This window comes from Pyxicephalus adspersus, chromosome 5, assembly GCF_032062135.1.
Source record: "Pyxicephalus adspersus chromosome 5, UCB_Pads_2.0, whole genome shotgun sequence".
NCBI classification, from domain to species: Eukaryota; Metazoa; Chordata; class Amphibia; order Anura; family Pyxicephalidae; genus Pyxicephalus; species Pyxicephalus adspersus.
The window spans coordinates 134923910-134951569 of NC_092862.1; the positions used below are offsets into that span (position 1 = coordinate 134923910).

General features: G+C 37.6%; 1 protein-coding gene across 1 annotated transcript in view; it reads left to right on the plus strand.

The window, feature by feature from the left end:
• Positions 1-27660, plus strand: part of LOC140331630 (uncharacterized) — a 254451-nt gene that overhangs the window by 48085 nt on the left and 178706 nt on the right. Inside the window, exon 8 of the mRNA XM_072412809.1 lies at positions 13637-13705. Coding sequence (XP_072268910.1) covers positions 13637-13705 — 69 coding nt within the window. The remainder of the gene's footprint in view (positions 1-13636; positions 13706-27660) is intronic.

Genomic DNA, 27660 nt, shown 5'->3' on the forward strand with positions numbered 1-27660 from the left:
CGGGCTGCTCAGTAAATATGAAAGGTTTCTCCTTAAAATATAAAAAATATATATTATTTTATAAAAACACATTTTTTCTTTATTTAGAAGGATTAGCCACCCTTTTATGACGAAAGTATCCCGGGAGACTTTGCGCTCCTATTCATATTTGATGGCCTAGGTAATCAATAATTAAGAGGACGGTGCTTCACTCTTTTTTTTATAACACCCTTTTTTAAAAACACAAACAGAAAAATTAAACAAAAGTGTTGTCTCCTCTTTTATGTAAAGTAAAAATTGGAGTTTAGGCAGGCTTTAAGGTAAACAAAATGTGCTGATACATTTGCGGTAATAAAATAAAATGAATACTTTAGATTAGCGGTCGCCAACAACTGGTGGTCCACGAGAAGATTTTGGAAACTTATTTAAAAAAGTGAAAATAAACATTTACCTATTTCAAAATGGAGGGAAGGTTACATAAATAGCATTCTCAGGATCCAGCCATTCCAGTGAGGGGCCAAATCTGCACACATTGCTCTATAGTCATTTTTTTCACATCATAAAACCCCTAATAACAAATTTTGTGTCTTGGCACTCCAATTACAGCTGATCTTGCTGCTAATTTTATTTTTCTGTTGTAAGCAAGACTTTTGCTGTGTGAATTATTCCTATTGCATTTTGAAGCTAATAATGTGATATGAAGATTATATATTTATGTAGCAAATACAGCAGTTTATGTATCAGTTAGTCAGTTTTTATTTACTACTATCTATTATGTTAATATATGGATTTACATAACTATATACATTTTAGTTGTAGAATGAGCAAGAAGAATGTGTTGCTTTGAATTGTACAATGCAGGCGATTTCTTAGTGACCTTGTTGCTGTACCACATGTAATGAAAACTTAGTGTGTTTGTGGGATTCCAGTAAACAGTAGAAAAGGGCAAAATCGTTTGGAAACTTGTGAATTATTGTTTATTAAAAGAATATATGTTAAACTAAAAGAGCAATTTCACGTTTTCTTCATTTTTCTTTTTTAAGAAAAAAGTATGTTTTATTTGTTTAGCACCATTTGTCCTAGAACGGGCGTGTCAAACTCTGGCTCGGGGGCCAAATGTGGCCCCCAACATTCTTTTTTTTTTTTTGGCCCCAAAACAATTTTTTGTTATGAACTGCAGCTGGCCTGGCCAATATAGCCCCGCTACTACAATTCCCCGCAGGGGCTCCCTGCCTAAGGATGGCCACGCATTGGACTGTTTTATGCCCGGAATTTTAGTAGCGGTGATGCCAGTAATTGTTGTAGCGGTGCTATTTCAATGCAGTGGCGGGCCAGCTGCAATTCATTTTTAGGATTCCTTTGGAGGCCTAAAAAAAGTACATTGCAACCAGATTTTGCCCCAGGGCCAGAGTTTGACTCCCCTACCCTGGTACAATACACACCTGATTATATGCGACATCATAACACATAAAAATGAAAGGGGCTTTGAGGTTTATTACAATGCATTGCTTTTTAATGAATAACAATTACTCCAATGGATTTTTGTTATTCAAAATTCTTGGAAGGCCAGCTAAACACAGACCAAACATTGCACCTTTTCTGCATCCAACTTACACATGAGAGGCCTTGGGTGTATTGGCCAGGCAAGGAATAAAGGTCTAGTTGATTCATGTTCACAAAAGCTGCCATTTTGGAATACTTGCAAAACGATTGTGATCACTTTTAGACAAAAAGGATCCCAATTTCAATATTGTAGAACTTTTTTATAAATTTTATTTCCCTAATAATTACAAAGCAGCTGCTTAGCATGCTTAGACAGAACCAACAAGTGCTGTTACTGGCAAAATCTCCGGGTAAGGAACTTTGCAGCAGAAAAAAAAGATTGATTTGCCTAAATATCTGAGTAAAGCGTGATGGCAAACATGCTAAAATAGAGTTGGGTGCGTTCAGTCACTCCTCGAATTATGTATATAAAAGTTTACCTGTGCCCGGTATTTACAAGCACTGAAAACATTTTAAAATAAACCACTGTTCACCTATGTAGCTGTAGGCATTGTGCCGAAATTCATTCATTCAATTACAGCCCATCAAAAGAAGTAAACACTCAGTCATGTTGAAACCATATGATGGTTGGGGCTCCTCAGAAACTGATATTCCCAAAAAAAGAACAAGCCCTTAGCTTTGTTTTTGTACTAAGATCTTTTAGAATGAAAAAAAAGCTGCTAGCAAGGTGAATGAGGGCTTATTTTGCTAAATTGCAGGTTTTTGACCTGGGGACATATAAACCTGCGTCAGTACTGAGAGATCTGGCACGGCTACCGGCAACTGACACACTACTTGGTCACTTGGCCACCCGACTTTTATCCCTTCTCGTATAAACTGCTGCAGATAATAGCTACGAGACAGATTTTGTATACAAATTTTATAAGCAAAATATTTACTGGAAAAGAAAAGTTTTAGAAAGGATGTGATTTATGATTTTTATGTGTTTGTGGTTAATTATTTAGCATGTTTTTTTAAGGAAATATTTGTTACTTGCCAGGGGTATAGGTTTTCTTTTTCTAGAGCTTTAGCATAAATTTTTCATCATTTCATCATTTTCTAAAGGTTTTAAAATAGTGGGTTCATGTCACGGCTTTGAATTGGTATGTGCTCATAAATAGGATCCCTGGGGTTCAAGTGTTTGGATTAATAACTTTGGAGACTACTGAGTGGATATATTGGGCCTGATTTATTAAAGCTCTCCAAGGCTGGAGAGTATATACTTTCATCAGTGAAGCTGAGTGATCCAGCAAACCTGAATGGTTTTGTTCAAAGGCATTTGCTAGCAAATGCTTTAAATCCTGGATCAGATCCTGGATCAGTGTATCCTTTCCAGCCTTGAAGAGCTTTAATAAATCAGGCCCATTGTTCCAGTGACTGGGTATTAAAGCACATGCAGCAAATAAAAAAGGTAAATTGTTTTTTTACATTAGAAACTATTATAGGGGAGAATAATGGCAGTGCTTTTTTGTGGAAGGTATTTTGATTCTGAAAAAAATATTCAGTTTTAGGTATTAAATACCATTTCCGAAAGAGGGTACATTTTCTACTATTACTATTTCTGGTAAAGATCACTCGAAGAGATCTTTGAACCCTTTGTTGGAACAGATAAATGTGCATGTTTTAAGATACATCTTCTGCATTTTTCCCATAGTCTTTGCTTATGGAAATCTCTTTTTTTTCTGTTGTTGAAGTGTTATGACCCAGAGCATGCACCCTTTTTCTTGTAATGATGCCTTGCATTCTAAATTCCATTAAAAAAGTGAGTTCATATCTTCAAAAGCTCACATCAAACACAGGTCGTTATTTTCTTTTCGAATTTCAGCCTCCCATAGGTCGAAATTAAATGTTAAATTAAACAGAAACCTCCAGCATGTAGCACCTTGCTCTCTCTAATTTGAAAAAGGGGAGTAAAGAAAATCTTTATAATTCTCCACCACTTAAGCATTAAAAAGTTTGCTTTAAGTGCTTGAAGTTAAATACCAGTCACCATTTTTTCCTTGATAAATAAACATTGCAGTAAAAAGCTTCGTCAGCAGGCAGCAAGTACAGAGCCCTACTTCTTTGTAATAGATGGTCACGTCTTCATATTATGGCTTTGTTTAAAGCGAGTTCCTATTCTTTAATGTTGTACAATACCTTTGTATACTCCTGTAACTAGGAAAGAAAAGAATTTGAATCTGAATAGCATTTTACATTGTAGCAAGTCATTTGACAAGAAAACATCGGAATGCGGTCTAGACTGTCTCCCTGACACCTCACAGAATTGGAGATAGAGCCTAGAAGTTGCCAAAGAACTTAATAGATCTAAAAATAACAGCCATTTTCTGAGCTTGTGAAAAGTGCTGAATACATTTCTTTTCATTTTGATAATACTCTTTTCTTACTTTCTTCACAGTTGAGGTAAGAGAGATTATTGTTTTACATTTTTTTGTTTGACTGGTTAAAGGAACATGATATCCTAATAAGATATCTGTGTTTTTAGAATATGCTGAAGAATTTAACTACTTGATAGTTTCTTATGGCTATTTTCACACCAGTCATTCGCTTGTGGTGTGTTTATTGCTTCCTCATGCCTGAGAACTGTTGGCTCCGGGAAAAAGCTACTCCCTGTAGTAGCCCCATAGAAGATGAATATGGGCAACAGTAAAAGGTTCAGTACCAAATCTGGAGACTCTGGTTCTTGAAGAACCAGCCCTGTGGTGGAAGTCACTGAGCGGCTGGCATTGTGCTAGTTTTTGGGAGCAACAAGGGCCTGCTCAATCTTGAAGTTGGTCTAAATCTTCTTTTTGTTTCTTGGGGACACTATTGGTGAGATCTTCTGAATTCCCAGGTCTGGATACCTGGTGTTCCTATTACAAGGGATTTCCGCTCTCCCTAATGAATGTCTTATTTTTTTTTATAAAGAAGATATGTGGATGAGTTGGAATATGCTTAAGGTTGGCGGGGATGATAAAAACTACTAGGATGAGAATATGCAACAAAGGAATCCAAGAAGACTACCAGACCAGATCGGAGCAGTTTGCTGGAGACACAGCTGTGACTGGGTCCCTACTTAAGGATGCCCTACCCTACTACCCTCTAAAACTGATCATTACAGAAAACCTGACCACATGTCCTTTGCTTGGACATGTGAACTTGTCTTCACGGAGGATATACAGAAAAGTGGCATTGTCCTACCTGTTCAGCAGAATTCCAAGTTGGTTCACCTTGAAATACTGTGTTTATAAATGATTTTACAAGACAGAAGAGGGGATACTGCAAACTCTATACTGTCATACTCGGCGCCAAAGCTCTTTAGTTATCCTTCTGCACAAAACCTAAAAGAATCCCATTATGATGTACATATAATGCATATTTATATTTCTCATATTAGTGTTTCTGTAACTCATCCTCTTTTCTTTTTCTAATTTATTAGGTAATGTATTTTAATAATTTATTAAAAGCACTGTTCTCCCCAGCTCCTTTTAGCTGGGCACACCACCCGACAATTTTCACTAACCACCCTGCAGAAGAGTTGGGTCACAATTCTTGGGCCACCATCTTCCTACAGTTTCTTCCTTACCAGATTTAAAAACTTTCTGGGAGAATACTGAAAGTGACTTATTCTTTAATCATGTAGGTAAATGGGTGACTTAGCTCTCTTTCTCCCTTGAAGTATGTACTTAGATAATTACATGTTTACTTGTAGCAGGTAGTTACGAGCATTTCACTTCGTTCTTTGCAGACAAATGGTCACTGGAACTGCCATTTCCCCTGCTTTTCCTGACTCCTGTTGTGCTGGAATTTTTAGCAACATAGCTATGTTTTGCTGTTGTCATAAGTAACCGGTACACAGAAGAATCTTTTTGTGTACAGAACAAGATGCTTCCAAGAGGTCCGTTTGTATTTTCTAATTATCCACCATACATCTTCTGGTAGCCTTAGGAGAAGTAGTGCAACAGGAAAACCTAAAGATTTGGCCTATGTTGAGCCCTCCTAAGCATTTTTCTTCTTCTGAAATTTAATGTCTTGTGTTATTTTTTTCTTTCCAAGGTATAGTTTTATATGCAAAGTTGAAATCCATACATATGCATAATTTTGTTATATGCCAAAGGAGTTGTAAGTCTTTTCAGCCAGTATTATGATTTGCATATATCTGCCAGACAACATGGCAGGTGTAACTGTATTTCTTCAGCTTTACAGCTTTTTGTGTCACCTGCCTGCTAATAAGGCATTGAATCTGCAGTGTAAGGGCCCATGTTCGCAGGCATTTGTACACATCAGAACAGGCTTTCTGCCATCAATGGAAATGCAAATGTGGCTTGACGTAGCATATAATGCAGTGAAAAGCACTGAAGGACCTTTGAAAAAATCTTAAACTGGATTACATCCATGGTGCCCAACATGTGGTCTACTGGTTACCCACCATGTTCTGGGCATAGTCTGTCACCTGGTCCCCATGCATAATGGGGGTATTTTTGTTTTTGCTTGTGTGTTTCAGTGCCTGACAAAGAAAAAACAGTACTGTCAGGCAGAATGCTGGACGTTCCAAATGGATAAAAGGAAACAAAGTGACTGTAACGAAAGAAGAATTAGTTAGTTGGCTTGAACACCCATTAATGCTGGTACTGGTGCAAGGCTCATCACTTGCTCTGCATGCTCCAAAACACGTATGCCTGTGCACGCTTATTAGCTTCACTGGCACCAAGTTGGCTCTTGCACTCTTCAGGTGTTTGGCTAAACCCATGTTCTACTGGGAATAACATCCACCTACTCACCTGATCTGCTTCTTCCAGCTGTTCTTCACTAAACTGCTTGCAGGTAACTGATTCCAGCTAGCTACTTGACAACAACTTTGTTTGCTGTTTCTTTACTTTACTGACGGGTCTCTGTTGATCTGGCTTGTTCCTGTCTTTTGGTTACAGATTTGGCGCATATGATGTTGAGTATCTGCCAACATCTGCCTGTTGAATACTTCTATACTGCTGTAACAGCCTTCAGTTTAGACCCCATTACAGTTGCCAACACTTAATATACTACAATAATACCATGATATCTGAGTTTGAGTGACCACCATTGGGGGAGGAGGGGTTTAAATTTCAGTGCACAATACACAATGGGAAGAGCAATTAAAAACATATCACAGCTGGGCACCTGTGTGGGAGCAAAAAGTTCTGCAGCTAACAACAATTTCAGGGACTTTTTTGCAGTTGCAGGTACTGATAGTAATGCTGGACATAATTAACGCAGTCACTGGCACCAGCATTGCTGGTGGTTTATAATTGCTGAGGGTTATAAATGTAGTTACTAACACCAAACTTGGGGTTATTATCACAGTCACTGACATCAATGCTGAGGGTATTTACAGAGGTCACTCACACCAGTGCTGAAGGTTTTTATTATGCCCACCAACACCAATACTTGGAATAAAACATTTTCTATCATGCAAAACAAACAGTAAAAAGTTTTTTGACTTTAGATGCATTTTATGTTACTATATGAAGTAATGAGTTCTTTAAGAAGAAGGATTTTTCCTGTAACCATCTCTGCTTAAATATCCTGCTCCAGGCACACTTCAGACTTTGTAACTATTACAACTTGATAACATTGCCGGCAAGAACCGCTTTTCCTAATGACCTGCAGTCTTGGGTACAGAGCGCTAAATACAACATTTGCAAGTCATAGGCTGTTTACCTCGCACCGTATGTTCTTCTCCCAGGTGCCCCATGAAAAAAGTTGTCTGCTCATTTACTTGCAGTTTCTCTAAATTTTTCTTTTCTTCCAATTTAGTTTTAAGCTCCCCAATGCGATGCCACTATTTGCCTGACATTTGTTCTTACTTTAAGATTAGCTTGCGGGAGTTAGCAGGCATACTGCCACTAGTATTTAAAGTGCACCTGTCTATCACATAACATTATTTCATATATTTGAATTTCAAGAATAGACTTGGAATCCCAAATTTTCATTTACCTTCCTATTGTGCAAAAATTCCAAGTAAACTGAACTTTTTACATATTTTTAGGTTTTGGAGTGCATTTTTTGTACAGCTTTATTAGGTATGGCCTTATTTCCTTGAACACTGAGGTTTCTTTGGGTGGTTATATTGAGTGCTGAACCTCCAAATAAGGTATTAATAAATAAATAAATAGGTTCAAGCTAAGCCAACACAAGGTCAAAGTACAAGAGTTATGGAAAAATGGACACTAGTGAACCTGTAAAATGTCCCAGTAGTTTAGAATCCTTTTTCTAGGACAGTTTCACAACTAACAAAGATGGTCCTTTTATGCCTGTATATCTGAAATTTGTTGAGCAACCACATGAAATAGCAACAGTAAAGTTGCAGCATGGTTTCCTCTTTTCCTATTTTCTTAATATATGGGTGCACATTGTTTCTTTTCTTTTTTTTTGTGCGTAACTATTACTAGCTGCACCCTTATCTAAATAATTGAATTTTCACTTTCAATCACATTTCCCACTTGGGTAAAATTTCACAGACCGAGTTGTCAATTTTGCAGTCATCACATCATCATTCCAAGTAGTGCAGGGAAACAATATCTGGCAAAGTGCATTAATGTATCTGTTTTATGTTTGTTGCCGATGTTGTGAGATTGTTTTCAAGGCTGTTATTTTCGGGACCCCTTTTATTTTAACAGATGTTTACCAACAGGAGGTTCCATTTCTAGTTATTATTTTCAGATGTTGAGTGTTTTTCTGATTTGGTTATACAGCAGGAGTCTGGTCTTTCCGTTCTTGTGTGTTGGCTCACTTGGTGCTGCCTTATGTAGTCTTCTCCTATAGATTTTTTAGCCAAGGTCATTAGGAATTCTGGTGCTAAATGAAAGATAAGCAGCCTTCTGATATATTTGCCTTTCTGTGCATTGAAATTTATAAATCAGATGACTGTCTAACTAACTCATTCTGGACTGAAGAAAGGAAATGGTTTTATTAGACAATCATAGGATCTTTTGAGGTTCAGGTGGCATTTTTGCTTTCCATGGTTATCCTTCCCAATGTTAGAGCTTGGGAAAAGACTTGATACTGATGAGAAGATATGCAGTGCACTACTGCAAAAATGATCATAAATACATTAGGTCTGAGTATTGGATGTCAGAGGAAATAAAGTGAAAATAATAAAAGCACTTACCTTTAATCCCGCTAATCTCTTGATGGCACTGGAACCTCCCTCGATCCGGTCCTGCATTGTCCTAGAGTTCTCCTTCATCACGCTGGAAATTGCTGTCTTCAATCTTTTCCATCCTATTGCTACAATTTTTAACATCATACGTAGCCTGCTGTAAAGGGGGATGCGTGAGATCGGCATTTCTTTCCCCTCGGTGGAAAAAATGCCCCTTCTGTGCATGCCCAAAGTCGGGCATGCGTAGAAAGAGCAACCAGAGTCTCCCTGGATGCGTGACGTAGGTATACCGGGTGGCTTTGCACAGTGATCAAGACTTAAAATGGCGATCTAGACTTAAAACAAAAAATACTTCACGTATTAGGGCTGCCTACCCTTTTATGTAAAATAAAAATATTGAGTTTAGGTCCACTTTAAAGAAGCATGGTCAAGCAAGTCATATGTCTACCGAAGGACTAAGATCTCCTAACTATTGCAATGACAACTACATTTGGCTTGAGCTTTAGGCTCTGTTGATATTACCATGTTATGCATGTCAAAAAGGTGGCTTTACCATGTATACATGGAAACGTGTGTGATGGATACTTGTACAGTTATTTACACATTGTCAGAAGACTGATTGGGACAACCAAATTGAGAGAAGAGAAGGTTGTTGCTCTGTATGCCACATTCTGTGCTTACATACTTAAATGCTGGAAATCTACCTCTAAGTTTTTAGGAGTAACTGGGCTTATGCATAAAGATTTAATTATCTAGTTACATTTTTGAGTGAAAAAGCTGTGCTGGTGGTGAGCACAGCTTATAGATGCTGCAGTGTTCAGAATGATAACTTAATGCAGTTTGTCTTAACCAGGGTTCTTACAGAGGTTGCTGGGGTTTCCTTGAGCAATGAACAGTTTGTACCTCTCAGGTCTGTTTAAGTGACACCAATGATCTTTTTGGGTATCTGTAAGGGTGACATTCTTCCCAATGGCCAGCAATGTAAGTGAAACTTTTTCTAGTGACCACCCCATTGTGTGCTGTGTGTGTATAGTAATTTTAAGGGGGTTCCCTGAAGTTATTTTTAAGGGTTCCCTCTTGGTAAGATTTGAGAAACACGGTCCTAATGCTTGTCTGGCCTTTTTAGTTTGTCACAGGACTTGTGGAATTGTTCTTATTGTTACAATTGCAAGATGTTCTTTAAATAGACATCCTCAGTGAGTTCAAGTTTTTAATAATAAACAGTATTTATATCGCGCCAACATATTACTCGGTGCTGTAAGTTCCTGGGCTCTGTGGACCTGGTTACTCTTTCCTACAAATAAAACTTGTCCTTCATGTCAGAATATAGCCTAGATGAGTCAAGTTAGAAGAAACATGATGTTCTCTTTTAAAATCAATGCAGCAGTGTAAGTTAGCTGGAAGAATGCAGATTTACTTTAAAATTAGATATGAGTATGAGAAATAAACAGACTAGTGTAGAAGTGACATGTTGCAAGGTTATGGAGAGCACCTCTGGATGCTGTGTATGCTGAAAAAAACAAATGTGTGCGAAACCTGTCAGCACTCTGGATCTTAATTATGTTCCCTTTGCAGCGTAACCTTTAGTACAACCAGTCAGCAGGTACAACATATATCAGACTTTAAAGCAGAAGCTTTTTTTTTTTTAAGTTTTACAACAGCTGGGTAATTATTTTACTTTACTAAAAAAATATTAAAGTTATGTTTTAAAGTGCCTTTGTTGTTCTTCAAAGTGCCAACACTGGTCAAAGGTATTGGTTCAATTTGACGGCTCCAATACCTACAAGCACATGCTCACTGTTTCTACATAGAGTCGCTGGGATTGATAACCTTGATTGATAACCCTGTGTAAGGTTTAAATTGTTCTCATGGGAACTTAGACAGGAATAGTTACTCTCAATGTTTATGTGACAGTTTGGGCCAATCATCTTTTGCTGTCACATGCTCCTCTGTACATGGAAGTACCAAGTATTTTTTTTTTTTGGAAAAGGTGACCAAATGAAGCAGCTGTGGAATAAAAAAAGGTGATTATGTGTTGCAAGGAAAGGAACTTTAAGACTCTGTGCATACCTCTACACATGTGTTTGTGTATATGTTTAGTGCTAATGTCATCCTGGTATTTGTGCTTTCATGTGCCAGTTCATAATAACTTTTCTTGTGACCTGATTTTTGAGCTCTTCACCATTTGGTAAAAGACACCAATACATCTTTACTGCTCCCCTGATGAAGCCATATTGGCGAAATGCGTTGGTCCTGAGATAATGGTGTTCATCCTATAAGGCTCATCTATCTAATCATGTTAAATATTTCTGTTTTGAACTGTTAACCTGTCACCCTAGTACAGCTGATCTCTGTTAAGCCAAAAGTCACCTTAGATGGTGTCCAACTTCAATTTAATCATTACTTGTTTGTTTGTATACCAAAGAAACACTCTTTCTCTGACTTTTTTCTCTGTTGCATATCCCTAATTTGGGTTTTTAATAATATTTATTAGAATAATTTTTGTTACCGGTATCCAATCCCCCATGTTGGTTGGTCAAGTAACGGGGAAATGTTGATTAGTTGTTACAGAAAAAAACGTAGCCTGTGCATTGTTGATAGATTTATTCTACAAAAGAAGTAGTACACATTTTGTATTATAAATATGTACTTAAAAAAAGTAAAATGCACACTGTAAAAAATTCAGTCAGCGGAAAGATCTTATTTTTTAGCCTGCTTGAGTTTCATCCGTGTGTCAGATTTAAGCTCACATGGGAGTTAATGCTCCCTTCCTTTTATCCTTTTTATTTCTGGCTTTAGAAACTGCTTTTCTTTTGCATTCTGGTTCAAAGGTATGCTGCAGCGCAGTTGAAAATGAAACTATGAACTGCATACAGAGAGCACTGCCTGCCTGCTTAGGGATTGTGTTTTCTATCTATGTACTGCTCTATTATTCAATCCACCCCACTCCTCTAGTGATCTGAGAACCCCTGCTTGTGATGTAAGGGAGAGTTTCCCAAACATACCCACTGCAAGCTTCTTGCTGGCCTCGTAAGTTGAATCCATGATGGAAACTAATGTCAATACTTTAATGTGGAAATGAGGACAGAATATAAAATTACAAATATGAGTCAGTTTATTAGTAGCACGAACACAGTGTTTCTATTTCTGATTACCCCTGTAACATTGTTTTATTACCTATTCATCATACCAGTAGATATATTTTTCTAATTCCTTGATTCCAAACAATTGTTCATTTTGCAGGAAAATCATTCAGCAGCATAGTTATCTCATAAACAGGGTAGTCCTAGTATTAAGTGAAATTAAAGCCTAACTATGGATAAAACTTTTTAAACACTACAGCAGTTTTTTTCTGATTTTTTTTTTTTTGTGTTTTATTCTGTAAATAAAAAGTAATTGTTGTAATCACCCCTTGCAGTATTATAGTTTCTCCCAAACCTGTTATCTGTCACTTTTAATAGAAACAAATACTAAAAAATTACAATTAAAAAAGGAGTTTATATTACAATCATAAAAGTTTTTAACTTCAAAGTTTTCAGAATACAGTATTTTTTACTAGGGTTACTTTAAAATGCAATAAGAACATCCAGCACTTTGTGGGATTGGGGGTGTAGGAAAGTTGACGCAGGCTTGGTCACATTGGATTGAGTGTGTTGAGTAATTGTTATGGTCAGATAATATTAGTAAAGCAAAAGCTATACCAGGCTTTTCCCCCATCTGTGTTCTTGGATGGAGGGGTCATAGCTGGGGTTGACGAGATTATACATCAGATAGAGCAGATCGCAGCCAGGATAGTGGAAACACAGAATGGAGTGGTCAGTCAGGATGGGAGGGGTGACATGGAATAGAATAGTACACTGGCAGAATTATGGGGAAGGAGTCAGAATGAACTGGTCAACCAGGAAGGGGTCAAAAACTTTTTTAGTCCCCTGCCGCCTTCTACTGACCCACTCTGCTCGGTTGAGTTACGAACTCTCCCTAGCTACTTCAATTTCTTTGTCCGTTTTCTCTTTCTACCTGCCCTGGAGAATAGGACCTAGACTTTGGCCACCAGCCACTTCCTTTTCTGCGTTAGCCAATTAGCGACATAGAGCGCAAACCTGGCTACTGACTTTAGTGACTGTAATGGTTGAGCTGAAGTCAACACGCAGCAGCTTGTGGACCCAACAGACTCTGTGGCCAGGTAGTCCTAAACGTTTTTGGTAAATTCCCTGGAATGGTTATGCTAACCTCTTCCCCTACACATCTGCCACCCATTGGCTCTATGCTATTTGACAGTAGATGTACCCCCACCAAACCTATGTCTTTTTTGCAGGCTTATAGTTCTCTGACTCTGACTGCTAATGTTACCAGATTTGTAGGGAGATTTTGTTATTATTTTGCAATGCTCATGGGTCTCCTTACTGAAGAGGAATGTGTACCTGAAGTCCTGCACTGCATGCATTTTCCTGCTTCTGCCTATTCATCCTGGGACTGTGTGCATCCATTGCTCATGCTGCTTGCTGGTCTAATGATGGTCCTAACAGTGACCGGTCATCTGAGGGGGCAGCTCTGCCATGAGAAAACAAAGCCTCGCCTCTACTAATATAGCCTCTTCTATACAGAGACACAATGCGAGACAAGGCATGGCAAGTCATGGGGAAAACACGATCTGTGCAGAGACAATAATGGCGACTAGTCCTTTGGTCTCTGCTTTCCTGTTCTTGGCACCATGTTCACTACACAATACAAACTATTTTATGAGAGTCTGGTAAATGCGTAGTAGTGTTTTACAAATCTCAGGAAATATTTCAGAAATGATCAAGCCCGTTTTATCAAAAAAATAAAATGACTTCCTAGTAAATAAGAAAGCAGTGAAAATATGAAATAGGGGAATGCGGGAAAAGAAAGCAATTATATTCATGAAAACTGTACTGTAATGATATTGAAACTGGAAACTATGCCTGTAGCTAGAGTTCCACTATTCCAAAAATGTAGTAAAATGTCTTTCTCTCGCAGGCCGCCTTCCCGCCATATGAATCCCGCATTACAACCTCCAAGCTGCTGATAGAAGTCGAAGAGTTTGAGGTAGGAGCGTTTGTGTTTGTTATTTAATGTTTAACTGGTTTTAACTGTTATTTGCTTCTGTTGTCCATGGAGATTGGGATGTCCCCTTTTTTTCTCACCATACGGCATGAGGATGATATTTGATAATTACTCTGAACTTTTATGCGCTGCTCAAATGTCAAATTGGTTGATAATACCTCTTAAGCACAGCAAGCGGTTCATTATGTCTGTATGTCACATGGTCCCCGAGGAGGTACGGGTATGACGGAGTGCGCAGAGCTCCTACTGTTACCTGTCCTATTCATCTACCATGTGAAATCAGAATAAAAAAAGGATTTTTTTTTTATTTATGCATAAAAAAATCACTGGCTTTTCAAAAGTGGCATAAAGGACTTATGAATTTAAATTATGAGCTGATTTATGTTAAAGATGCTGTATTGGTTTTATTGATAAATATGTAAAAAAAAGTGTAAATCCAAGGAAATGTTAAAATATTGCCCATTATTTACATACTATAGATTGGAACATACAGGGAAATATAAAGTTGTGTTGGCTGGAAAAGGCCAAGTGACGTGACTTAGATTTATGTCAATTACAGACAAATTTATTATAACAGGATCATTACAGGGCCTTGTGGTGCAGCAGGATTAACTGGTCTTTTTTTCTGAATGGACCCAATTTACAACCACACACTGATATTTGTCCTTTAGTCAACTACGTATCCACTAAGCAACATAAAAACTAACTTGTGCAACATTTTAAGTAAATATTAGGTGGGATTTAGGTATTTTGTAAATATCTCCTAATTCCTCTATGCTTTGGTAGTAGCCACCCATCATGTAAGTATGATTATATAAAGAGATGAAAGAAGGGGTGTGTTGGCTAAAACTATTACAAAAAATATTACAAAAAGTTATATACAAAAATTCAAATGTTTGCTGTATAGTCCAGCAGTCCACATTCCATGATGTTGCTAATGGGTTTTGGACACAATCATCTAGATTATAATTAACTGTAGAATCCTTTAGCTTCCTCAGGGTTATGTAAAAGACGTAGTTACTTTGGAGATGATGCTGAATAATGATGATGCATTGAGTTGGGTAACAAAGTCCCAAAAGTGAAAAGGCACCACCATGGGGGTTCAAAACATTTGTGAAGTAGTAAAAACATTTATTCAGAATAGTCTGACATAAGTAAAACCATGTCTTCACAAATGGATTATACTGTCACCTACCTGATTAGGATTAGGACCTGATTAGGTATAAACAAAAGCACAGCCTAATGGGTTGCTCCTACTGGTGACCAGTACCCCGTGAAAACTTCCTTGAATTTTTTTTTGCCAATTGTCAAGGTGTTAGAACCGAACCTGCTGGAATTTGGTTTCTGTTTTTTTTTATCCCTTAAAACCACATTTTGGACACCTGACTTTCATACCTATAGAAGTTTGTTGTATATCCCCTTCCAAAACCCTAGACGATCATTTGAAATTCACTACGGAGTGTGGCAAAAACATCCTCCACTCTTCTGGGAAGGCTTCCTGCAAGAATTATGAATGTGTCTGTATAAATGTACGCCCTTTCACCTAAATTAGGTTTTTATGAGATCAGGTTCTAAAGATGTAACATAACAAGTAACATACCAGTGAACAATTAGGAGAATGATAAGATATTGACCTTATCATCCTCCTAATTATTCACTATGTTACTTGTCTAGTTCAGTCTCTACCCTCCCCTGAGGAAGCCAATACGGCGAAACGCCTCGGGAAAGAACTCTATTTTCTAATGTTTCTGTCTGTCTTTGGATATTTAACGATGTTGCATATGGAATCTTGACCTCATACTACAATGTGATTGATTATTGTTAGTTTAGTTGAGCTTTGTTTAGCTTAATATGTTTAATTACATATCTTATTAAAATTACAATATTTGCCTAAAAAAGCGGTTCTCTTTTTCCTCCTTCAATAATTGTTTGAATATTTAAAGCTTGGCTATTATTATAAGGCAAAAGTAAAAGGTCTTTTGGTCCCCATAACATATACATTTGTCCATATACTGTACATCTTGCAACTATCGGGTATTCGAATGGGCCTTCTCACACTTTGCTGCAGCACTGTGGAACATACTAGAGTGCTAATTACTCCATACTTGGGCGTATTTAAAAAAAAATAAAAATAGACGTTTAAAACCTTTTTTTACGATGTGTTTTTACATGTATTGTGTTTTGTGCAATGCTTTTAGGCTGTTATACAATACCACTTATTTTCATTGTGTGCTGTCCTGTACTGTTTTTATTATTTTTAGACCAATTTCCTCTTTCCTTTGGCTGTTTGCTGTGTCTTATTTGTCAGATCTGCCACAATACACATGCAGCTCTTTGATGTTACTGAAGTGGAAAGCGCAGCCATTAAACCATAGATACAAATATAAGGCACAGATCTATGGATAGCGTTGAAATAATTAGATCAAGTTCCTGTGGAGAGAATTTCTGTTAGAAGCATTTAGCGTCTTCGGGGACAGCTGTGTTCATAGCTGTCACACTTCAATATCTGTCCAGGAAATCTGACAGCACGAAGTCAGTTCTGGCCCTATTGAGGCTTTTATCCCTATTAACCAGAGCTGCTGTCTCTTTTTTTTTCTTTCTTGGCTGCTCTGTCTTACAATAGGCAGGGCTTTGTCCCAAGATTTGTCAGAAAGATGGATGGTTTGATGAATCACCACCACATTCCACCCACTGAAGTCTCATCTTCAATCATTTTGTGGCTTGCACTCTTTCCTTGTCACTCTGCACCTTGTCCGCCGTTGTGGCAAATAGTACATTTATCAAGGGCAGCCGGTGATCAAATGATCTCCTGTACCACTTACGAAAACTAAACTCTGTAAGAGAAAACACAGATTATTGGAGATCTGTAATAAATAGTGAATCAATATTAGATACTTTAATGCATAATATACATATCTGAAACTGACTTGGCATCAGACACTTGTAGGTGTTGGATACAAATCCATATTGGACAAACAATGGAGTAACAATCGTCCTAGTATGTAAATGCTATGGGGCCTGGGATTGAAAGGGCCCCAATAGGGAGACTGTAAAGGAGAGATAAACAATCAGACTTTCAGGATAGATGAATCTATGGGCCAGATTCTGCTAGGCAGCACCATGCATTTTATGTCATTTTAAAGTTCTTGCACTGACTTGCGCATTGGTGTGTATTACTTAGAATTTACTATTCATTTGCCCCACTGCGTCCTCCCTATTTGGACACAACAGCGTTCATTAATATCAATAATTTGATTATTCAGCATGGCGGATCACTAAATGACCTTGAGGTACTGGTATACAGATACTTACAGAAGCAAATCGTTGCTCAAAACAATCAAGAAAATTTCTTTTCGACAGAATCTAGAGGGATATATAGCCTTAGTCTGACCTCAGGAATATTGTAAGTCACAGATACCTCTCAAAGAAGCATTTGCATTGCATTTATATTGTCTTAGCAGTGTAGATTCATTACTGTCTGAAGTTCTGAAATTAACCTCGTATGCCAAAAAAAAAAAAAAAAACTTCTTCTACGAAACAGCTAAATAGCTGATAGCTTGTAATTCTATAAAAAGAAAGTCTAAAAAAGCTAAAATGTAAATAGCTTTTTATTATGGTTATAGAGTAGTAGTATGCAAAATAATGATTTTTATTGTACTTTATTATATAGTTAAGGGTATTGTTCTAACTGTTATTACATCTATACGTTTTATCCAAAGCTCTGGTCCCAAGTAGTGACCAATCCAAGCTGAAGGTTTCCTTGGTGCCTTTCCATGACTTGGGCATTATTCATGTTAGGATCAATAACACGTATTGTCAAAGCTGACACACTGCCACCTACAACAGAAAAAGTTATCCTGGGGGTTCTAATAAAAACATTGCTTTGGGGCCCCATGATTTGTAGTTACACTCATGCAAAGAAATACTCATTCAATGTGCAAGGTATATACATAACAATTATTAAGTCTAATTAGAGTTGTTATGTTTGGTAAAAAGGTCAGAGTATACATTTCATTGATTTTCTACGTGAATGTACAACAACCAATGTCTGGGAACACATTGGGAAAAGTAAAACATGAAATTTGGATGTCCTGTCAGGTATCAATTCTTGTAGCCATCTAACAGTTTGCTTCATTTTATAAATATTCCTATATCGGTTTGTAACTCTGTATGTACCTACCGGTTTCCAAATGCAATTCTAATACAACAAATTTGTAGTAAATAAAATAAAACTTTTCAAAAAAAAAATAGAGAGAGATTTGTGTTTCATAGAATTAAGTGTAAGTAACTGTATCTCTTATTATATACATTTTCTTTAATTATCAGACTTAAAAGTTGAATGCAGAACCTATCGCTTCCCTCCCTTTTATCACCCCTCCTCTGTAAAGGCCCTCTGATCTTTTTCCTAAAAAAACAGTGTTCACATACATTTTTGTTTTTATTCTTTTGGCTGGTCTGGTGACACGTCCTTTCTGTTCTTTTTTGGTGGCATCTGTGGGTGATCTGGTTTTTTTGGGCTGACCGATCTCTTGAATGTAAGTGGCATTTATGTGAAATCAGACTGTGATAGCACAACCACAGGGGTTTGGAAATGACAGGCTGATCCCATAAAACGGTGTTTCTTAAACTTTTTTACATGACAGATCCTTGAAATAATGTTTAGTTCTTCAGGGAACCCCTGCTATATCTATTATATCCACAGCTCAGAGTACATTAGTGTGGTGATCAGTAGGAAGAATGCCTCTTTTGAATTGTCAGTCAATGGAAAGGCTAGCACCCTTACAGCCAAAAAGATCATTGGTGTCTGTTAAACTGATACCTGGGAGTCACAAACTGCTCATAGTTCAAGGAACCCCCGGTAACCTCTAAAAGATCCCTAGGGTTTCAGAGAACCCTGGATGGGTAAATACTGCTATAAAAAGTATGTGAAATAGGGCTAGCCGTTAAGCGACCTGGAGTATAAAAATCACCAGTGTGGTATGTCTGCAGGGGACAAAACCACCTATAATGTATTTTTTACATGGGCCATAGAAATTAAAATCTTTTCAAAGTCAGGGTGAATTCCATCTTAGACTGCTCTCACTGAAAGATTTCCCTAACCTCCTGTCCAGATGACAACCATAACATTGTAGATTTCCTTTTGATTTTGGTACCAGTTGCAGTTGTTACTTGGGCTAAATTTAACTACTGGGGACACACAGTAGTTATACAGTGCTGAAATATTACACAGCCCTGTACAAAGTCCATAGTCATGTCACTGGCTGTCCCTCATATGAGCTCACAATCTAATGTCCCTACCATAGCCATATGTTTTTAATACAGTCTAGGGTCAACTTGGGGGGAAGCCAATTACCTTACTGCATGTTTAGGAATGTGGAAATAATACTGGAATACCCAGAGGAAACCGATGCAGAAATTTGGAGAAACTGCAAAGTCCATGCAGATAGTGTCCTGGGCGAGATTCAAACCTGGGACCCAGCGCTGCAGACTGGGCATTGACCAGTCTGGCCCAGGCAGTGGTAGGCCAGACCATGAAGAAGTTTGAATGTCTTGTTACAGCTCGCTTAGGGGTACTCTTAGTGATTTAGAATTTTTTTTGCCTAGATTGTCCTTGCTTTGGGAAGATGGGTCAAAGTTTTTGATGACAAGTACCAAAAAAGTGAAAGAAATTGAAATAGTAGGTATATTTGTTACTCTCAGCTAGGTTGGAAGAGCCAACAAGGGTTTGAAGTACACTCAATCTTTTAAAGTTTGGTTTGGTGAACCTTTATTGTGCTGTCAATATTAACATGTATGAGCCATTTTTTATTCAGCTTTAGTGTGCTTCATAACAATAAATGAAATTGGCAGCATATTACTTTATTGTGTCATTTAGAAGACTCCAGAGCCTCTGAGATCAATTGAAATTATGTAGGCTTTCTTGAGGATTACAAAGTGATGAATATGATGTAATTAGATGATCTGTCACTGGAGCATTATGTCGCATTAGGTAAGTGGCCATATTTTATGACTATAAACTAGAAGAAGTAAAAGTCTGTTTCCTAACGTTAATTGATTTTATTTTTATATCATCTGTGATTTATGGACCATTTGGGTTTATTATGTTCAGATGATTCATTTATGGAAATATACATTCTATGCTTTAGTCAATAATTTATGAGAATCGTTTTTTATGTAGAAAACAATCAAACTTTGTGCAGGTAAACAAGACCTAAAGTCACACTCCATGCAGATGTAAAGTACACAAATAATGATGTTTTGTGTTTATTATTATATCATTGCTTGCATTTTTAATGTAGTGTAAGTTCCTGATTTTCACTTGGTATCAAGCTCAAAAAATCCCTTCTGCTGCAGAGTTAAGACCAAAGCCAATGGGTAGTTCTCATATGCTAACAAGAAAAATAAGATAAAGATAAAAAAAAATAAAGCCAAGTAACAGAGAGAAGCCAATCATCCTTCTGCTTTTCCCTTTTCTCTCCAATCATAGACTGGGGGAAGGACAAGACCTGTAAGTGTTAAGACTAATGCACACCGGTAGTAAGGTTTCAGTGTGTTTACAGCTTTCTCATGGCAGGAAATTCTGACGCTCGGGTAAATGCTACATATAGCGTCTCCTTGTGGCAGTTCTAAAGGAAATAAATAGGGGCTGAAGTGAGCAGTTCTTTTTGAACCAACAGTTCAAGTGCTTGAGCAAGGTGCCAGCTGCAATGAAGAGCAGGCTTCCTATACCCCTTTCAGACTTGGGGTCAAGAATTGCACGGTTAACTGCTTTTAACTGCCCCTATTCGATGACTGTGCTTTTTTTTTAGTGCCAATGCATTTGACAACTGCATTGTTGTGTGTTAGAGTCTGATTGTGGTGTGATTCTTCCTCTTGAGAAGGAAAAGTAACAAAGCAGTCAGACTTAACTTGCAATTTTTGGGAGCCATGCAGAGATCCCCCACACCTCCTGCAATGTGTATTCATATGGTTACTAATTGCTCCCATTAAAAGTAGTTGTTAGGAATTGCAGTCAAACACAAGTCTGAAATGGCCCTGAACTGCATTAAAGCAAAATCAGGTCCCCTACCCAGCCAGACTGAGTTATGCTGCAGTGCAACATTGTGTAAATCTTAGGATCAGATGAACAAAAATCCAAATTGGTCCCAAACATGGACCTCGTGTAGGAATTTTATTTGTATATTTTGCTTAGATTTAGCTCTAATGGACATAAATTCTGAACAGCTAAATCTGTGAACTTCAGATGAGTTTTTATATTAAAACATCCCACAAACATACCAAACAGGTATACAACGGGGAAGAAACAATCCAAAGGGATTACATAGTAATGGGGACATCAATAAACAATACAGCACATTATACATTTATCTGGTATGGAGAAAAGGCACTTCACTTTGCCTATGAATTTACACACCAGGGGACGTCCAGCCCTCGTAACATTTTCTACTATGCATGCCTTACAAGAAGTTACCCTTGTTAACCAGCTTGTGTCTGGTAAGAGCATTACCTATACAGTAGGATGGTGGCACATACCAATATTCACTCGTCATGGACCCATGGAGTAATCTTAGACCCGAAAGTTAGGGGAAGGGAAGGACATAGGGACATACAGCAAAAACAACTGAGCCCAATCAGACAAAGGGATGGAAAAACAGGGATGAGGGTGAGGGTTTGGTGGAGGCGTTATGCCTGGTGGATGATCTTATTCTTTATTATTAAATTATTATTAAACAGGATGTATATAGCTCCAACATATATATTCTTATTTTTCATCACTATTTCAAGTACAGTGGGCAAGTGCTCATGGAAACCTTTGGCTAGAACTGACGTTGCCTAATTCATGGTTTTCAATGCATTCTTCTTTTCTCAATCTGAATGACCAGTAGGGACCTACAAGGGGATGGAGTCAGGAATTTTTGGCCTGTATCTTCCCAGGTTTAGGAACTGGTGTTCCCAGAACTAGCAGCAAAGCATTTTTAAGTAGTGGGTAGCTGGTACTCCCTTTATATGTATTGATAATGCTTTGTACAGGTAGGCTGAGTACCCTTTGCCTAAAGCCTTGTTCGAGTTTTTAGTTTTTCTGAAATAAGTTTAGGAAAATAAAAAAATACTGTTCAACTTTTTTTTATTTTTTTGCCAGATGTGCCAATAATGAAAGATAGAGACCAGAAATGAGAAATACCAAAGGTTGGGTTAGACATATATAAAATCGAATTTGAAGATTGTGTTGTATAGAGACTATACTGTTTAAATATGATTTGTTGGAAAACGAATACTGTATGACACATTTTATGTTTGCTTGTTTATTTGTATGATTAAAATGAAAACTAGTAAATAAATTGAAACAGATGTACCAGTTTTCTCTGTCCAACAGCTGCTGTCTTTAATTTTCTGATTTTTTAAAATTTTTTTTTACATTTCCTAAATTGTAAGCTCTTCGGTTCAGGGTTCTCTCTTCCCCCTCCTGTGATACTGTCTGTATCTGTCTGTCTTTTGCAGCCCCAGTAATTTAATGTACAGCGCTGCGTAATATGTTGGCGCTGTATGAATCCTGTTTAATATTAATAATATTATCTACTTTATTTTTATTCAGTATTTTTTTAATTAGTTTTACTCATTTTTTTAGCTCAGCAGCTCAGAGGTTGCAGATAAAAGATTTAACAAGGGCTTTTTAAATTTTGCTGAATGATTGGAGAGGACTTTTTCCCCCCAGAGAACATTTGCAGTTTATTGATTTTTACTTGTTGTCTTGAGTGGGTCTTCACCATTATAATATAACATCAGTTATTGATGGCAAAACTCAGACGCATCTTTAAGTGAGTGAATTATGTAGATCACCAATAATTGAAGAAGAGATTTGTGGTGGATTATTACAAAGGTCACTGCGGTAGGGGGTACTCATGGGGACCATGTTAATTAGTGACCTTCTGTTTTAGAACAATGGACGTTTTTATTTTAATGAGAATGTAAGGAAGACAAAACAATAAATGTAATAAAATATGTAAGATGGATTAACACAGAACATTTCTTACATGTGCTCATGGAATGAAAAACACTGTGCTAAGCTTTATATCTGAGAACAGTACGGTTTAAACTAGTGGACGCCAAACTTTTTTGTACCGCAACTTTTTTTTCCTCCAGACCACATCCCAAGCTCCCCCAAACATACACAACAACTTATACACACCTTATTCTTGGTATTTTGGTCTACTGCAAATTCCGTAACACTGACTTCCAATCTAATATTTTAAACATTGGTATGTATTTCACAGCTGACATGTGAAAACATCAAATGAATCCCCCTTTCGTTTCTGGTAGCCAGGTAAATATACAATTTAAAGTGAAATTTTATCTAGAAACTAAACCATTCCAACCAGCCAGATCCTTTATCGCCTGATCATAATTTTTTAATTGCATTCACATGGTATTGCTCTAGCAGACATATTCATCAAATCTTCTTCCTAGGTACCTCCTGTACCTTTCTGAAATAAAGACCTGCCTAGTCGCTAAGTTTCAAAGCATTAAATCTTATGTTAACAAAAATATGCCTGCTTTAGAAGAGGGGCCAATATGTGCAAGATAGGAGTACAGAGGGTAGGATGCTGGGCAGTATGTGCAAGGAGAGGCATGTGAGGGGTATTAGATTGGGCAATATGTGTAAGAGAGGAGTACAGAGGGTAGGATGCTGGGCGGAATGTGCAAGGAGAGGCGTGTGAGGGGTATTAGATTGGGCAATATGTGTAAGAGAGGAGTACAGGGGGTAGGAAATTGGGCATTATTTGCAGGAGAGGCATATGAAAAGTGTGGCATTAATCAGTAAGTGCAGGAAGGGAGTGTGGAGGGTATAATGTTGGTCAGTAGGGTCACCAAAAGAAATATGACAAAAAATGAATGAAATGAAAATTATGGAGCCATCAAATCCAAGCCAAAAGGCTGCAAAAAATTACATTTTTTGGTTTTCGGTTGTGTTTTACCCTTCGAAGCCCATTTACACTATACTTTGTCAATGTCATCAGTCTTCCATGTAACTCACTAGAGAGATTTCCAAACAGATTCATAATTAATAAGTGGTCAGGGAAAAATTTAATTTGGTTGCAGTTAGACTTTAGAGTGACCAAAGGATGAAATGATGACTCAAGCTATAACCTTGTAATAAATCTTTCTCACTGCCCCTGTTTAACATTTCCCTATCATGTTACAGAATTGCCCCCAGTTATTTTCTGTCTACTCCTCTGCAAAAAAAAATAAAAAATAAATTGACTGCACCCAAGCCTCACAGTAATAAATCGGATGCTAGGAAGCCATTAGGGTACATCCAGACATTGAGCCTGATTTATTAAAGCTTTCCAAGGCTGGAGAGAATACACTTTAATCAATGAAGCTGGGTGATCCAACAAATCTGGATTGGATTTCCTAAAAGTCATTTGCCATTTGTTAGCAGCTGTTTTCCTGGACCAGATCTATTTCAGGTTTGCTGGATCACCCAGCTTCACTAATGAAAATTTATCCTCTCCAGCATTTGATAGCTTTAATAAATCAGGCCCTTTGTTCTAGAATGTCAGGTAGGTAATGTATTTCTGTAACAACAAAAATTTTGATTTGCTGGACTTCTGGCTTCACCTCCAGTGTGATTAAAAAACAAAACACTGTTTTTGGTCTTGTGATCCTGACCTGAAGCTTTTCAAACATCTTCCAGTAGTGCTCTTTCATGGAAATGTGGAAATCCTTCCAATCTGCTAATCTAAGAGACAAAATGTTTTAACTGATGTAACTGCTGCAAACAGTGGGCATTGGTGGCATGGGCACCAAGATAAATACTAACCCTTTACTTTGCAGCCACATCATTTGCAGGCCTGAATCTAACATTTTAAAAATTTGGCAGTATTATGCAAACTAATTCAATTTTTAGATCCATGTTTTCAGCTGTTTTTTTTTTTTTTGAGAATCAACCTATTTCCATGGGAAAAGTTGGGCCAACTCTTGGTTGGGAGCCAGGCCTGCTACAGTGTCTATTTTTGGACACCCTTCTTCTTGCCGGTCTTCTGTGCCAGTCATTACTGTTTATACACCAATCCACCTAGAGTAAATACAGTTTTTGCAATTTAGTGGCAAAGTCTGCAGAGCAGCTGAGGCCGAATCAATTCCCTCAACAACCGACATCCATAGGGGAAAAATTCACATTAACCAACAACTGTTGCTTTGTTAGTTTGCGCGTTACACGGCCCACAGGCTATAAAGCTGTCTTTTCGGTGCCAGTTGCCACAGGGAATTATTCACTCCTGCCAAAATCCTCTATACCAACTTCGCCTAAAGGAAAATGAGATCAGCTCTCGATCCTTCATGCTTCCCACAGATCCGTCCTTAACCGTAATTTGTCCAGTGACCATTAATCTCCCATGTCTGTTTCTCTGCGTTGAAGAATTCATTAAACCATTTTTTGTTTTGGCTGCATCCTGTTGGATCATTTGCCAATTGTTCAGGCAGTGTCTATCTATAATTAATTAAATAATTTTACATTTTTCCAACTGAATCTGTGCCGAACTCTTCAATTACGCATTCAACATGTTCTTTGTTCTTCGTCAGTGGCTGTTTTTATTTGTTTAATTAGGCATTTTTTATATCAGTTGTCATAGTGACAAGAGTGAATTCTGACTTTTTCTTCAATGCATTTGAGATTTAGGAGATGACTTTTGAAATGTAACCGCTTATCATAAAGAATTTAAAAAAAAAAATACATATCAGGCCTATAGCATTACATATTACTTTGTATGTTTTTGATGAGGATTAGCAAAAAATAGTCTACTTTAGTTTGCTTTAAAGTGGATTTGAACCAAAAAAAAAAAATCTTATTCGCCTTTACTTCTGCAAAACCTCTGAGGCTGTCCGCGTTTGGGTTCCACACTGTCCCGTAATCCCAGGGTGGAGTAAGCGATGGGTGCCGCTATCTTCCTTGTTCTTTCTTTCTTCTTCTGGCTACGTCAGCCCATCTTGCACTGCACAGGCGCGAGATTGGGTGATGTAGCTTGCTGTAAACGGGGAAAAAAAGAGTACCGATTTCGCTGCACATGCACGCATCCCCATTATAGATAAAAGCTTCTTCTGCTCAGTCTTGGGCATGAGCAGAAAAAGCAGCCAGAAGCTTTCTGGGATGCGTGACAGGAGTATCCCCAGGGGCTCTGCGCTCCCATTCTGTTTTACCGTTGTGGCTTCACTTTTTTTTGGGTCCCTCTACTTTTTTTATGTAAAGTAAAAACTTTGATGATAGATCCGCTTGAATTTAGGCTACTGGAAAGTTCACTGATTTGTATCAGACCTCATCTTTGTTTGACAATGGCTATACGATATTGTTGCTGTCAGTTATCTAGACAGTCACTCCAAGGGCTTATAATTGCCTTAGGGTACGTACACGCGTGCAATAATTGTCGTTAGAAAACGAACGGTTAACAACCGATCAGTGATTATTCACGATTATTTTGAACGATCGTATTGTGCACAACTCTGTACATGCTGAAACGATATGATCGTTCAAATATATTCTACCAATAATGTACATACACTCGAACCATGCAGGAAGTGACGTGTATAGGAGAAAGTGTATCACAGAACAATCCACGATCACTGAACGTTGTTCGTTTCCAGCGACATTCCTCGTTCATCGGCATCGTTGGCCAATTGTTAACTTTTTTTGTTAATTATCAGAGGATCGGTCGTTAGTCGTTCGTTTCCAATGATAATTATTGCTTGTGTGTTCGTGTCCTTTGACTTGACATCATCTATTGGAAGATTTCTCCTTGCATATTGTTCTAGGGGTTTTAAAACTTTGAATTTCAGCGTCACCAGTACAATAGGAGAGATGAATATTTCTAATGAGGTCTAAGACAAAGGGTATAACCCTTCTTCTTTCTAGCTGAAATAGTTCCCGATTGTGTTGCAACCATTTTTTTTTTTTTTTTATTAAACATTCGTACACATTCGTACACATTTTTACCTTTATATACTTCTTATGTGAATTATGGTACAAAATGCTGCTTTCTGATTGACAAAATGATCATTGGTTTAGCCTCCATGTACTGGGTGGGGAACCTGTAAGCTTTTGCACTGACTACTCAGTCCAGGAGAATTTTAAGATGTTTACTGCATAAAATGATTTAATGTTGTTGATTTGCATTAGTGATCTGTTGTTCAGGATTGGTTTTAGTGCAGGATTTTAATGAATGCATGTGCATTTTTCAAAGATTAACCTGAGCTGAATGGGATTTATGTGCCATTCTCACATTGATTCCTGCCCACCTTCAGGAGTTGCTCTTTCAGTTAATGATATCTCCATCATCCATTCATATCGTGGGCTGTTCTTAAAGAAGATTTCATCAGAGAAAATTGTCATTTCACTATCATCATACCGAACATTATTAAAGTTTTTAACTCCAGAAAACTATTTTAATTCAGTGCTGCTGATCAGTGATCAATGTGTGAATGATACTGGAGAAAAGGTTAAGATGAAATCACAAGTAATATTATATTGCACACAAGCTACAAGAAGAAACTCGTAGGTTACATCTGAATGATATTTAAGTTGCTAAATTTCTATTTTCATGAATCAATTTCTCTCTTTGTTGGATTTTAGTTCTGCAGCTTCTGATGGCCACAGTGCAACAGTGCACAACGATCATTGAAATTGTCATTGAATGAAAAATGTTATTTTTAAATGCATGAATAATTACTACACTATAGCAAACACATTACTTGCACCCAACCCACCTCCTGTGCTGCTTGTGGTTCATATCTGTTCCTATCCCAAGCCACAAGTACTTGGATCTGCAACCAGACTCTAAAGGCCATTTTTTACCTTTAAACGGCATGCCTTAGACTCAACCACGGTGCTGGTATTGAAGTGAATTGAAGTGGCCGACCAACCTGCAACTGTGATGCAGTTTGCC